We start from the raw sequence: 16,021 nt of genomic DNA on the forward strand, positions 1-16,021 counted from the left end.
CATTATTATAAGCATTTTCAACACATGTTGGTCCCATATAAAAAGAAGAGGTTCTGGTGCCTCAAGTTGTTAATTGCCACACTTTTATCAAAAAAATGGATAGCACCCTTTGAGCTGACCTGAAAGTAAAAACTATATGGGGTAAAAGTAAAAACATTTCACTGACCAGAAATACAAATTTGGAAATACAAACATGACATCCTCAGAATTAAATTGACTTTGAAGTTGTTGAAACTACTGTTTTCATGGCTTAGAATGTGAGTTAGAAAAATGCTTACTGAATCTGATTTACTGTCAGTATCCACATGACAATTGGTGGATATGTAACTTGTACCTATGTTTACAAGTAGATAGAGTTTCTTAACAGTCATATGCAAATATCTTACATAAGGTTGTTAATTTATTAATACTTTTATGTACTTTTTTGTTTCATTTTACACAATGTCTTCAAATAGCAGACTACTATCATAGTGATTGGTTCCAAAACAATTTTGCTGACTCTTTGGTCACATAGGAACAATTTTCATTTACAATACTTCCCACTAAGGCTTTAAAACCGATTGAAATTTAAACTAGTTAAATTGCAACAAGTTAAGTTTTTTGTTCAATTTTCCTAAAAATGAAAACCTTTTTTTTTTCTTTAAAAAAAAACCACAAAACCAATTGTTAATTATGCATTTTTAAATTGATAAATAGTTTGAATATCCTACTGGTATTGCGTTACTACTAGATTTACCACAGATTTCTTGTTTTGACAAGTTGGCTATGGGCATTGAAAACACAAATATTGTGAATATGATTAATTTTTTTTAATGGTTAATGAAAAAAGTTTAATTTTTCTTTTTAGCCTAAGTATGAACAGCAAAAGCTCAGGAGAACAGAAAATGTTTCAAAAAGAAACAACAAATGTGGCAAAATGTACAATGTGCCATTCAGTTTTAAAATGTGCAGGTGGGAGTACATCAAATTTGGCCAACCATCTTCAAGCAAAAGATAAAATTGATATTAATAAAAAAGAAGAACCTATATCTACTCAGCATAGTAAGCCAACACAGAAAAAATGCAAATACAAATATGTTAAAATTCATACAAAGAATATTGATGGAAGAATTATAGACCAAATGTACAGCATATGATGAGTTTTCTATTCATGCTATGAGATATTCAAGTGCTATTGCAGAATTTATTATAAAACATGAATATGAAATGCCTAGGAGCAAAAAAACAATTCAAAAACTGGTCATAGGCCTTACTAAAGAGAAAAAGTTGAAATAAAAGGATAGGTTTACGAGAATGGCTCAATTTGGGACATGTTTCTCAATATTAATAGACGAATGGACTAGTTGTAATTCCAAAAGGTATTTATATGTAATATTGGATTCTCAGAAGGATAGTTATATACATATTACATGAATACATATTAGCATAGATGGTTCATGTGTTTTATACAAAGTTCAGTCATTAGTTGAACAAAAACTGATGGAGTGCAATATTAAATTTAGTCATATATTGGCATCAAAAGAAGATCGAGTTAGAAATTCTCCAGTAAGAAACAGCCTATTGCAACAATATGTTGAAGAGAAAAAAGGTAAAAAAAATTTCACTTATATTAGACCGTAAAGCCAGATGGAACTCCCTTACAACTATGATGGAGAAATTTGTGCAGCTTAAAGTTTGCATAAAAAGTGCACTGGAAGAAATAGGATGAGAAGATTTATGCAATAGAAGGACTTTTTTATCTTGCTAAATTTAATTAAAATATTAAAGCGAGCAGAAATTGGCAGTAAAAGAACTGAGCAAAACCACAGCAACTTTATTCACTGCAGAAGGATTACTGACATTTTTATTTACTCAAATGATACAAAAACTGTACAAGTTTGAGAAATAAATGTTGTAATTCTTTGAAAATAAGAGTTTCAGAATGGCAAAATAAAGAATTAGTTATATTGCATAAATTCTTGGAAAGTAGAACTTTTCCTAAAACAGTTTTACTGGGACTTTTATACTTGCCTAAGCCTGCTACATTGTCCTTGGTTACAATGTAAACTGAAAGATTAATTAGTGAGGTAGATTCACAACCAAATATAAATAAAGATATAAAAATCAAGTCGAGCTGATAACAACAGCATCATCTTGAGTGCAGGGAGTGTTGCAATCTATATCTGAAGTGTTGCAGGTTGCAAAAGCATGTGGAAAAGCAAACATACACAGTTTTCTTTCATCCTTTCAAAATAAACTTAAAATGTTTAAGTGTCATTAAGACAAAATCAACAATTGTCCAAAACTTAAATGCTCTGGTATTGATCCAACCTACATCAACAGAAAGCAAAAGAGTTTTTTCAATATCTGGTAATATCTGTACAAAATTACATTTGATCTTTTGGGTACACTAATCTTCCTAAAATATTGCTTTGTTAAAAAATGTGATTTTTAAGTAACAGTTGCTTTATTATTATGTGTGCTTTTTGCAGTGCACTTTAAACTGTGAATTTGCTTTTTATTGTTAAAAAAAATGATTTTGCAAAATTTTGTTTTCTTAGACTTTTTTGTTTTCTTAGACTTTAGTTTACAAATGCAATTTCAGTATATAATTTGATTTTTACAACAATAATAAAAATTTGTTATTATATTAAAAAAACCAGCGTAAAACTAGTTCACCAGTTTTACAATTTAAAAAAAATGGAAAATCAGTTTTTTGAATATCTTCGTTTTTCTCCAAGCCCTCCTTCCCACCCTACAAAAAAATATAAAATTCAAAGAAAAACTGTCAGTCATCATCCAAAGTGGAGTGAAGATTACAGTTTGGAAAGAAATTTGAGAAACCAAGAAAGAGATCCGTGAAGTTTAAAACTTAATCATAAAGTAATCAGGAGGATTGATGCAAATCCATAGTACTTAGTTCAAGATATTGAAAAAGATCTTGAACTAAGTACTTCTTAGATTGTTGTCTTGGAAACACCAGTTTCTATTGTAAAAGAAACTGGTGTTGCCAAGTCAACAATCTAAGAAGTACTTAGAACAATCTAAAAAGAGATATAGTGTTGATTTTGTCTCAAAAATCATTAAATCACCAAATGTGCCACAACTTTGTCCTATTGAATAATTTTGGGCAAGCATAAAACTTGAGCTGTGTAAGAGGGGCTAAGTTGCAACAGATAAAAATTAATTCTGCTAAATTAGTGATGCGGTGTCACAAAATTTTACAAAAACTGATGTCCACAAAGTCATGTGAGGGGTCAGCATTAGTTTGAGAAAGTATTGTTTTTAGCTCAAAGATGATGTTTTCTAAGAACTTTAAAGTATTTAGAAATAAAATTTTTTTTCACAAAGAGAAAAAAAAAAAATTCTCAAAATCAATTAAGTGGTTCTCAAAACATTTCAAAAATCCAATTAGTCATTATCATTCTGAGTAGTATTTAACTATAAAATTAAAAACATTAAGATTGTTTATAAAATTTCCTGTAGTATTTGGCCTACAAAATCCATATAGATTTAAAATTTATTTGTTTAAGGTCTAAATGAAAATTAGATTATTAACAATTTTTAAGTGGAATGCACAGCTCTGCTGAATCCATGTAGGCCATTACAAGATTGACCAAAAAAGTTATTTCTTATAGAGAAAGCTTCATTGTTTTGTTACAACAAAATTAAAAAAAACAAACAAATCTCACTCAAATCCCACTAAAATCTCTCTCAATCTCACATTTCTCAAATTAGGTGTTGATTTTCAACAATCAAAAAAGAAGAGATATATTAAAGAATAGAGTTACAAATCATATTGGTTTCATAAATCATAGTTTTTATGTTTTTAAAAAACTAAGTAATATAAGTGGCATCTAGCACCAAATGCAAACTTAAAAATAAATGGATTAAAAAGAAAATAGTTTGACATTTTGAATAGTTGTTTTTGTACAAGTCAAAAAAAGAAATGAAGTATTTTGGTGTAAATGTTGAATACATCTATATACCTTATAATAAAAAAAAGATCAAAGAAATATACCATAAATGTAATTTATAAACATTAACTTTTATAGATTTTTTTTAATTTCAGAAACTCATTGTCAAAGTATTTACCCTATTATGCGATTGGTAGTAACAAAGTTACACAACGTTTAAATTGGTCTACTACAGAAAGTCATCTGCTAAATCAATATAAGCAATTAAATGATAAAAATCAACAAGATTGTAAGAAAATGTTTTTGAGCTACTGCCAAAGGTTACCTTTCTATGGGTGAGATATTTTAAATGTAAAACTAGGATTTCTTATATTCTTCCTTGTCCCTTGAGAGTTTGCCTGGAGTTTATCTACAATGTGGCTTTTATAATTTACTTTTTTTCTAACTTCCAAAAGAACTAGTGTTGTTACAACTTTGAAATTATTCGACCGTCAACTAAATCGATTAATGAAGTCGATTTTAAAAATGTTGAAAGTATGTTACTCAAATATTAGTCAAAATATTGGAATAAAATTTTTCATTCAAATATTTTGACTAAAAATTGTCAAGCAACATTAAAGTATATGATTGTAATATTTGAATATTATAATCATATATTTTAATTCATCTAATTTATTAAATGAATAAAAATTGAATAAACAGATAAAATAAAATGGAAATTATCACAAAGTTAAGAAAAAAAATACGAATTGGTATTTTATATCATTTTTTACAACAATTTAAGCAAAAAGTTAACAAAAAGTTTAATAAAAAGCGGTCGCGTAGATAGGTGGGAGCAGATGGGGTGGCTAAACTTTTTTTGGGGTAGCAGATTTATAAAACTTTTTCTCATCCTTAACTGAGTACCATAACACATTACTTAACATTTTTTAAAAAGTGTCAACTGGTTACTGTAATGAGAAAAAGGAAACAATAATGAAGTGCTGGTACATACAGTATGGTAAGAGTTAAATTAATGCAATACAGCAAATTAGGTTCAATGGTCAGATATTTTGGTTGAATTAAAAAAACAGCTATGAATGATATTCTTACGCATGACTGAATCTTTATAAATAACTTATATTTACAAGATAAACTACTTTTAAGGTATCTCTTTACTATTTGATAAGCATCGTAACAATATTAGAGATTGATAAAATTAAATCAAGTGAAAAAATTGAAATAAGGATTTTAGGATGATTACCTGACTAAATCAACTTTTAGTCAATTTGTAGGAGACCCATAGTCGATTAAATCGACTATTCGAATTTTCAAAGTTGGCTAATTTCGACTTTTGACTAGTCAACTATTAGTTTATTTAGTTGAAGCTGATAACAACACCAAAAAGAACTAGAAAACAAAGTAATATAAGGAAGAATATTAGAAAGTCAAATCCAAAAAAATGCTAAATTCTTTGAAGGACCTATTTATGTCAAAATTTATTTTCTTTTTAGATGTGCATTCTTTAAAGGTTCATTTAGAATGAATGAGAAGACTTTATGGAAAAATGTGGAAAAAAGTATAAAAATTGGAATTAATCGGCTTGGTTTGAGTATATTCAAGTCTTCTAAAGAGGTAAGTCATTTCTGTCTAGTATACATCTGCATAATATATTGCTATTTATAAGATGGTAGAAATGCATAAGCTTTATCTCTCTATTCAAATAAAATGCAAAGATTTTATACAAACAAGATGCTAACAAGGATCCTCGAATTATTTATTTTTTTATAAATTTTGCATTAGAGTTATAAAGAGTTTATGTACATGAAGTTACAAATCTAAAAATTATTTTGGTGTACTGAATAGCAAAAAAGTCGCTAGTTTTCCTCATTGCTTTCCAAAAAAATTAGTATATAAACCTATTTTTACTTGTTTTGCAATTTTGTGGAGAATCAATAGAGGAATTATTTTTAAAAATATTGGATTTTTTTATTTATTTGAAAGAAAAATTGCACTTAGATATCATACAAAAAAATTATTGTAGGGGAGAACCTTAATTAATGGGACGATTATTGAATGGAACAAACTCAGATTCTTATAGAAGCATCGATGTAAGGATATTCAAATTCCTGTAACAAAGAGTGATAGAAACAAGAACTCAACTGACTGACTCATCCATCCTATTGCTCTATGACCATAATGACAATGGATGTTATTGTGTTTTCGAATGTAAAAAGTAATTTTTAAAAGCGTTTTTTTTTTTTTTGATTTTCCAGCAATTTTTGAAGTTATGGAAAATAAAATTCCATTCTTAAATAGATAGCAGTCCCTGGTACTACAGTAAAACATTCAAGCTTAATTAATGGTGTTTTTGGTGTGACTAATCATTTTTGGATAAAGTGATGCGCATATTGAATGGGACAAAATACTACCTATTGAATGAAATTAACAAAGTATTATTTACAGCTCAGCAGAGGGATGCTGCAGTCCCTTACTTTTATCCCCATGGGTAATGGGTATTATTTACACACTTTTATACTGCAATATTTTACTTAAATAAAAATAACTAAATATAATATTCTAAAATGAGAAAGTTCTGCTTTGATTGAAATTTAATTAGAGTTAAAATGTTTAAAGTTAAGAATATTTTTTGTGTGGTCTTTATGTATGTATCTATATATTTAACTACATTTAAAATTAATAAACTAATTTGAAAAATGATTGAATTAAATCTGTTTATTTTTAAATCTTTTATGTTTGTCCCATTCAATGAGACATACTTAATGAATGGGACAAATGTCATGCTCCAATAAAGCTCTCTTTTTCCAATAGCCAAATGCAAATCCAATTTTTTTTGTTTTACTATATCATTGAGCAAGAGTCGGTGGTTATCAAACATATTTAAATATATATATTAAACAATTTTATCTACGTTTAAAAAGCATTTTGCAAAAACTGTCCCATTTATTGAGGTTTTCCCCTACTTAACCATAATTCTGTTACAAATATTTATGGAGCAGAGTAAGAAAATTAAGTAATAAAAATATCCAAAAACCAAAATAGGAACAAAAGCCAGTAAAATCTATATTTAAAATACCTTTGCATGGTATTTTGCAAGTTTACCAATTTAAATGTTGCAAATTTATGTCAGAACTCATTTCCAAATGGCTTTCAATTCTTGTTTTATGTAATCTTTCAAAATTATGAAGAACTTGACTAATTTTTTCCGTATTCAAAGGGATTCTATTAGATTCAAGTTAGAACTGTGCATGTAGGAAAAATTTGTGCACCTGGCCTTAACCACAGACATACTTGTAACCTCTTAAAGCACCTGTTACCTCTTAAAGCTCAGACATACCTGTTACCTGTAAAAGATGATTATGAACTTATAAAAAAAATCTCTATGGCTAACAAAAATCTTCAATACAGTTTTAAAATATTAGGAAAGTGAGCTAACCCCAGAATGCTACCTATATACAATGAAAGTAGACATTTCTGTATCTAGAAATACAAATTCTGTAATTAAATAAAGTGGTAAACCATAAGTTATGAAAGTATATTTGATATTGGTGTTTTATTGTGAATATATTTTATCGGTTCAATAGGATATATTTTATCAATAGAAATTCAATAGAATATATTTTATCGGTTCGATTCAGTACCTTTAACAATTAATTAGTTAAAATCTAATTAACAGATATTTGTATTTTTTTTTTACTCAATGAAGCTAACTAAATTATTTATTTTAGTCATTTCTTACATTTTTAATTGAATGCTTAGATATTTTTGAAAGTACTTGGCATCATCTCCTGGGTCTTGCTTTGAGTTATTTTTTTTGCCACCTACTTTTCATTAAAATCTACTCCATCTGAAGCTAATTTCTTGCTTTTCAATAGGATTCATTTTCATTTTCAAATAAATCAACTCTCTTTATATTGCTGCAAAACAAATCCAACTGAAAAGTGACCAACACCAATCAACTTTCAAATGTCAATTTGTGATAGGATTTTGAAGAAAAATTTCTAAAACTTTTTCTCAACTTATTATTTGTTTACTCATTTTAACCTGATAATAATGATAACTAATACTTAACAGCAAGACAATCAAATAACAACACATTAGGTTTCTTCTGCAAAAAAATTAGAAAGATCTGTTGAGTAGATTCTGAGTAATCAACAAATAAAGGACATTTAAGATCATTGTATTATTAAATCATTGTTAATTAAAGCTTAATAAATGTTACTTAATAAAAAGTTTTAAAAAATCTTTTGTTTTGAAAATTTTATCATCAAAAAACTAGACCAACAATAAAACATCTGCCCACGTATAAACTTTCTGAACACACTGTATAAGTAAATTTTTCTGCAAATGATTTAAAATTTCATGAATCTTTGGTTATTGCTGCTGAATGTTCTGCTAGACATTGTAACTAATTTAGATTAAGAAGTAAATGAAACAAGTGTTGTCGTGGCTGTTAAGGAGTTGATTAAGACAAATCATATTTAAATCTTGTAAGTGGCCCTTACCTTTCTATGAACATGAAGTTCAAAGTATTAAAAAAATCGTACACTTAATGAAACGTCCCAGGTTTCTGCTGTCCAACTTTGTAACTTTGGGTACTATATATTATTTACGTACTTTTTATAAAATTTGACATTAGGAGCTCATCAGGTTTCTACCTTATGACGATATATCTTGGGGTTTACTTTGCAAAGAAGATGAAAATGATATTGACTCTTTATGTCTGGAATTTGATTGTGGTAAAGAACATGCACAGCAAATTTTTATTGACTCAAAACAGGTTATCTTAAGTTTACTTATTTTCAATTGCGCTACTTTTTAAATTTACTCATGTAAGATTTACATTGCTTAAAGTATTTTATTTGCAATTTTTCTTTGCATTCTTTTTGTGTGGAGTGTAGGCAAAAATGATGGATGCAATGGTAGAGTCGTGTGTTAAGTACATGGATAAATTGAAAATCCCAAAAACGTGCGTATTTTTAAACGATTTTTTTAATTGCTTTGATTCTTTGATAAGTTTTATAAGATTCAATGATAAGATGAATTCTTTGAAGAGTCACTAAAGATTTATTTTGCAAATTTAAAGCTCGAGATTCGTAGTTCAAATTTCTGAAGAAAATTTTTTAGTTAATTATGAGGGACTTACGTCTTTTAAATAAAGCAAGAATGCTATAATACTTGTATGTATGCAATCAAAGTATTTCGAGCTTTTTTATTCTAAAATTTGGAAGTGTTTTTTTAACTACTTTTAATAACCTAATTTAAATTCCTAAACCATGTAATGTTTTTCTTTACCTCACTTTGATAAACTATAGTTTTTCTTTACCTCACTTTTAGTAAACTATAGTTTTTCCAATAATGATTTATACTTTAATAATAAGTTTATGTGAAATATTATAAATACTTCGCATTTACTTTTAATACTATAAAGATAATTATAAACTTACAAAAGTACTATATAGATAAGTGTAAAAGTTTGATAAAGTAATTTAGGAATAAAAAAATACTAAACACCGAAACTTACTCATGTTTTAAAAATTTCCTCAACGTGTATTGTCTCATAATTTTAATTACTTAAGCTGTACTTAAACTGAAATTCTTTAGTTCTAAACAGTGCCGGACTTTAATTATAGATTACTATCTAAAAGGTAAGTTCGAGAATAAAAAGCCTAAAAAGCGACTTGTTACACTTCTTAATCAAAAACGTTAAAATACTTCAAAAATAATTTTAAAATTCTTAAGTTGCTTTAATCAACTTCGAAACTTCGACACCTTTTAATACAGATGCTTAGCATTTGGTAATTTTGATAGGAAACATGTAAATGTTTGTGTTAAGATAGACCAACCAACATTTGTTACAATCTTTAACAAAAGTGTGTCAGTAGAACGCTTCCGCGCTTGATAATGCTATATGGTACACCAATCAAAGGATCGGATATTATACTACAACAAAACATTCAGTTAATCCTTGTCAGTGGTGGGATTCAAAAAATTTAAGAACCGGTTCGGTATGATGGCTAAAAAAATCAAAGACCAAAGATAGAATCTGTTTTATACAAGTGAAAAAAAGACATTTTCCATCAAGAGAAATTTGATAATAATTGTCTATTGAACATTACACATTAATAAAAATAAACGAATGATATAAATATTTATAATATAGTTGTAAATAACACAATATGAAAAGTTATTACAAAAATGAACGAATTATTTAAATATTATATAGATAAAAAAAATATACGAAGAAAAATTATTTTGAATAACGCCATATCGCCTGTAGATTTTCATCATCTTTAGTAGTTTTAATTTTTTCACACGAGGATCATCAGCAGAGTGATTCATTCGCAACCATTTCTTCACAACGGGAACGGAATTTCAGTCCTTCAGAGATAGACCAGTTAGACTAATTGTCAATATATTGGAAATATTTGACACAGTCAAGCGACTTTTTTTGTTGGTACAAATGGTATTCACTTTTGAAAATCCTCTCTCTGCTTCCGCGGAACTTACTGCGATGGTTTTTATAATATTTTTGGCTTTTTAAACACCTTCCAGTATATTATAATTTTCAGAATTTTTTGATACATTCTCAACAAGATGATGTAAACACTACACAGATTAATCATTTATTTGGTGCAATAAAATCTAAATTACCTACATTTATGTAACAAATAACAATAATATCAGATCAGAACTTTTCGTTACATTACTAATAATAGTTCGGTACATTAATTAATTTTTTAAAAATGCTTAATTTTTGTTTACATTATGGACCTATTCTGTGTTCCGAGTGAAGTTTTAATTTATGTTAAATTAGGCGTATCCGCCATGTTGGTTCACAAACAAATTATAACACTGAGCGTATTCAATCTTTGTCTTGAGTAACGCAGAGAGCGATTATTATAAAAACCTTTCAAACCAAAGTAAAACTAGATATTAGTCTAGTCAAAATAAGTCTAAAAAAGGGCTAACCTGGACAAAATTTGGATATAAATGAATTTGGTATCATTCGAAGCGTAATTTTATCTACTTTAATATATCCAAAATCCACCAAAATTCATTTTGGGCAAAAAAAGTTATAAATATTATTGTTGACCTCATTTTGTAGATTTTTTTTAAAAAAATAAACTAAACCCGTACGACTTGCTGTCAATAAATTGTCATAATTCAGCGAAAAATGACGCGATTCATATAATATTTTTAAAAAAATTTGGTTTACAAATTATAAAAATGTAAAAATTAATTACATAAAATGATGACACCATCATTTTTTACTTTAATACCAGCATAGCATGCTCAAAATGCACTAATTTTTCTTTTCAAATAATATATTTTGTGTACTTGGTAAACTGTAGAGCTGAATTTTGACCATGACTATACCAATACTTCCTAGGAAGCTCATAAAGATTCCACATCTTTATGAGCTTCCTAGGAAGTATTGGTATGGTCATGGAGGGATCAGGGCTGAATAGATTACTGGAACTTATTTATGCAAACAACTCTGTCACGCATATAATGACTGGTAAAGCAGTAGCTAGAGCACTAAGAGCTCACTTCTTAGTTGAGTCTACCTTAATGAGTCTAATTTTTAAAAAAAGCCCCAAAGATGATGCTGATAGTTCTCTAGAAAATATGTATCAGGATCTGGTCTAAGGAAACATGGATTTGGAAGTGATAAACAATAGTAGTGAAGTTATAAGATTCACAAATCTTATTGAAAATTTAAAAACACAGCTTTCCCATTCATCCAGAACAGCAAAACTATGGTTGCAATATCTTGAATACATTAGCATTATCAAAATATTCATCAGAGCAGAGAGAACTGGGAACTGGCACGAACATCTGGAAGCCACCAGGCTGATGCTTATTTATTTGCCGCAACAGGGCATATAAACTATGCCAAAAGTGCTCGGTTGTATCTACAATCTATGCACTCACTTAATTCAGAACATCCTTGGCTTTACTGTAAATCAGGTTACCATTGTATTAGACGCACAGATCGATATTGGGCTGGTCTTTGGCCTGATTTAGTAATTGAACAGTGCATGATAAAATCAATGAAAAGCAATGGAGGCTAAACTAGAGGAAGGGGTATGTCAGAGTCTACAAGGAATCTTTGGGTCAGTAACTTGCACAAATGCGGAGCAATCCATGATTCCATGTCAACATTGACAAAGCATCGTTTTGAGAGAAGTCAGCAACATTATGAATCTGGTGAGTCTCGGCGAAAAAGAGATACTAAAGAATTTAAAGCATTAAAGGAGCAGCTCGAGCTGTTTAACCCATTTGAATTTCAAGACTCAGGACTTCAATGTATATTTACTAGCCTATGTGTTGATAAGAATGATGAAATCAATTGTGATCAAGCAGAAAATGTGGGTTTAGAGATTCAAAACAGTCTTAATAATATTGCAGTCAATCAAGCAGCTATCAAGCATTCAAAGCAGGTCAAGACACTTGCCAAGTTGATGCCATCTGTTAAAGTTAATGGCGATGCAGTCCACGTAGATCCTAATGTTTCGTTCCAAAGACTAATCATGCTAATTGAGAGGGTTGAAGATTTGATTGACTGCTTCGAATATGAATTAACACCGGAGCCCACATCTCTCTTCAAAGATGGATTAATGAGGAAACCAAACAAAGCAGAGCTTGGTAGAGAACTCATTAAGGATTCAACAATTTTAACAGTGAATAATGACACAACCTATATTCTTGACGGCGGAGCTTTGCTGCATCGAGTTTTTTGGAGTCTCCCAGCTACATATTCAGACATTATTGAACAATATTGTACATATATTACAAAAAAGTATGGTAATCATACTTTAACTATTTTTGATGGTTACAAATCATCCATCAAAGATCAAGAACATCAAAGGAGAGCAAGAAAGTCTATCAACATTGTATTCCAACCAAAAAACCAAGTGAACTGCAAACAATCTGAATTTCTGTCAAACAGCAATAACAAAACTGCTTTGATCAAAGCATTGGTAATAAAGCTAAGAGAAAAAGGTCATATAGTAGTGGAATGCGAAGGAGACGCTGACAGAACCATTGCTACAAAAGGAATTGTGCTTGTACAAAATGGAAAATGTGACTATCATAGCTGATGATACAGACTTTCTTGTTATGTTGGTTCACATGTGGGATCAAACCATGTGTGAGATTTTTTTGCGCCGTTAAGCTAAAATAATTATGAAAAAAAAAATACGGAAACAATTATCATAAAGAATGTTACATAAAGTTTATCATATCACGTGAAAAAATGTTTGTTGTTTATCCATGCATGGAGTGGATGTGATACTACCTTTGCGCTTTTTAGTCAAGGAAAGATAGCTGTACTGAAGTTTATTGAATCGAATAGTGAGTTCGCTCAATCTTTATGTACAGTATTCCAAGATCCTTTTGCAACACAAGATCAGGTAGCTAATGTTGGAATACAAGTGGTTTTGAACATATATGGTATGCAAGACAATGATCATATTTTTTTTTATTGATTTATAATATTGTTTATTTTATAATTATACGTCCACATTGTTTTGCAGAGGTTTAATTTAGCTCAACTATTACTATAGGTGAAAAAAATAAACAAGTCTCGCTAGCACAACTAAGGAAACAAAAATATATGAGAATGGTGGCAACTTCCAAAAAAGGAATTCAGCCAGAACGACTACCACCAACTGAAAGCGCGATCAAGTACCATTCGTTTCGAGTGTATTTACAAATTCAGCAATGGTTGGGAGTCAATATGGATGAAACAAGGTGGGGATGGAGAAGGAAAAAATGACGTTTTAGTACCTATAAAGACAGACAATGTAGGTATACTGGAGCAGCAAAATAAACCACAAATGCCGATTTTACTTTCAAAACGGATTTCTTGAAAATACTCATTTTTCAATAAACAATCTAAGTTTAAACCAGCTCCCAAAAATAGTTTTAATTAACTTTTCAACTTAAGTATTTTTTTATTCAGGATCCTGCACCAATTCACATTCTTAACATTATAACTGCGGCACTAATACTAAAACACCATGTGGAAAACAATGCCAATGTCGACGTCATGGAATAAATTGCATGACAGCCTGCGGACAGTGCCAAGGTTTGGAGTGCACAAATGCACCAAAAAATGACGTCAATATCGATGACAGCGAAAATGAATATGAAAGTAGTGAAGATGGAGATGGAAACATTTTTGAAAAAATGTTTTTTTTTTATTTGACTTTTGATATTATTTCTAATTATATTAGTCGAGTGTAAAAAGCACTAATATTTAAACCTTAAATGAAAAATTATTCAACAGTAGTTAAAAATATATTTATTATGAAAGAAAATATTTCAAAAATGCTTGTTTTTTTAAATAGTTATACTAATAAACAAGTTTTTTTTATTTCAGTCTCAATATCAACTATATATCTAATAAATTTTTAAGTAAAGGTGTGTTAATATACTATAAGTATTAGCCTATGTAAAAAATATTGTAAAAAAACTGCTGACATCAGCATTTAAAAGATTTCTGAAGCACATTTCATTTTTTTAAATTTTAACACATTAGGCTATATCTGCGCAAAATTTCATAAAGACTAAGCAACTTTATAACAAGTTATTACAACTTATTGACAGTAGACACGACGGTTTTTTTTTGTATTTTCAATAAATTTGAATAAAAGTGAAGTGAGCTAAAATAATCATAACTTTTTTTGCCCAATATGGATTTTGGTGGATTTTGGATATGTTAAAGCAGATAAAATTACGCTTCGAATGATACCAAATTCATCTTTATCCAAATTTTGTCCAGGTTGGACCCTAATTTGACTAGACTACATAGAAAGATCTCAAAAATTGATAATATTGATCCATATACGTTGAAAAAGACAAATTTTCTCTCCGATCCAGAATTCTATCCTAAAATCTCCCATATATTGTTACATATTTATTGTTTGCACCAAGCCCTGCCACCAAAGAAGAACTTAAATGCTTTAAAAGTTTAGAATCGTATAAATATTTTAACTATATAAAGACAATATTAAAATAAACAAAATTCCAAATGAGACTAGAAAGAGGACATTTTTCAGTTGTGCAGGCTATTATACGTGTACAAAAATATCCTATAAATAGTTTTTATATGAATAAGAATGAATATATTAATATTAACTAACTAGAAGCAAAATGATCAGAACAAACACTGTAGTGACTGGCACTTGTATCGATATCTTCACGTTTTATAACAGCAAACCATTTTGCTCTTCGTTCTGTTGACAACAATTCCGTATCTTTATCGTGGTGATTAATAACCTTAGGAATTCTATAAAACGACTTCTTGCAGTTTTCAGAACGATTACTGCAATTAAAAATGCAACAGAAGACCATATTTGAAGATATAAAGAGTTTATGAGTTATTCAAATAAAACCTTTTCTGAAAGAACTTTATACAACACTTTAGTTTTGTTGTTAATAATTTTCGAGTTGAAACTTATACTAAAAGGAAATAGTAGCTAGGAAAATGGCTAACTGATAAGTTTTGATATAGTTAACTTAGAGAACCGCATTTGAATAAAGTTGAGCTAAAGTTGTTTTTGAACCAACATGGCAGACAAATGTATTTTGATTTTCGTGACGTCATCTCGGAACACAGAATAAGAGATGGACGTGCAGCCTATTGTTTTACATCAAAGAGGCCGCGGAAATCAGCGAGCCATGGGAGTTTCTGACAAACTAAATTTTCACCCATCAACAAAAAAATCTATTAAAATGGCTGCCAACAGTTTTTAAACAGAAACTCTGGTCACGTGGTATTAGTTTAAACTTTTATAGCATTTGTTTAATAAGACTGTTCAGGATGAAGTAACTAATTCACGCGTTGACAAATTACTAAACAAATTACACCAAGGTAAGGAAATTTGTTGTCGGCACGAACAGATTTTCATCATTTTTCCAAGATAAACATTTGTAAATTTGGGAATATTTTTTCGTGTAAACAAAGTTCCGTCAATAATAAAATAGACCTGTAAGGATAATTTTAAAATGACTAAAAAAAGTATAGCGAAGTATAAAAAATATAAAATTTTTTGTCAAGGTCTGGTTTCATTCAACTCCTTGGTCCTTCAATCACCAGCCTTATTTTTGTGTAT

At 29.2% G+C, this 16,021-nt stretch overlaps 1 protein-coding gene and 2 pseudogenes across 7 annotated transcripts in view; all 3 read left to right on the forward strand.

Moving 5' to 3' along the window:
• The window catches only part of LOC145183702 (FERM domain-containing protein 8-like), a 41,729-nt gene that overhangs the window by 12,875 nt on the left and 12,833 nt on the right, over nt 1-16,021 (forward strand). For 3 of the 6 annotated variants that reach the window (XR_016451431.1, XR_016451432.1, XM_090083841.1), the window contains exons 7-10: nt 4,052-4,231; nt 5,390-5,510; nt 8,536-8,676; nt 8,798-8,865. Coding sequence is in view for 3 of the 6 variants with exons in the window: in XM_090083841.1 (XP_089939967.1) it covers nt 4,052-4,231; nt 5,390-5,510; nt 8,536-8,676; nt 8,798-8,865 (510 nt within the window). In the remaining 3 variants the exon portion in view is untranslated. Of the gene's footprint in view, nt 1-847; nt 3,930-4,051; nt 4,232-5,389; nt 5,511-8,535; nt 8,677-8,797; nt 8,866-16,021 lie in introns of those variants that run through there. The other 3 variants (XR_016451433.1, XM_090083843.1, XM_090083844.1) reach the window with 3 other exon arrangements.
• On the forward strand, nt 11,310-13,144 carry LOC149889764 (uncharacterized; annotated as a pseudogene).
• Nucleotides 13,226-14,250, forward strand: LOC149889765 (uncharacterized; annotated as a pseudogene). The gene is made up of 3 exons (XR_016451435.1): nt 13,226-13,355; nt 13,469-13,708; nt 13,867-14,250. The product of XR_016451435.1 is annotated as an uncharacterized LOC149889765 (transcript).

The sequence above is a fragment of the Hydra viridissima genome, unplaced genomic scaffold (assembly GCF_058129835.1).
Source record: "Hydra viridissima isolate aposymbiotic clone 2 unplaced genomic scaffold, HvirCarnegie_v1 scaffold_4, whole genome shotgun sequence".
NCBI classification, from domain to species: domain Eukaryota; kingdom Metazoa; phylum Cnidaria; class Hydrozoa; order Anthoathecata; family Hydridae; genus Hydra; species Hydra viridissima.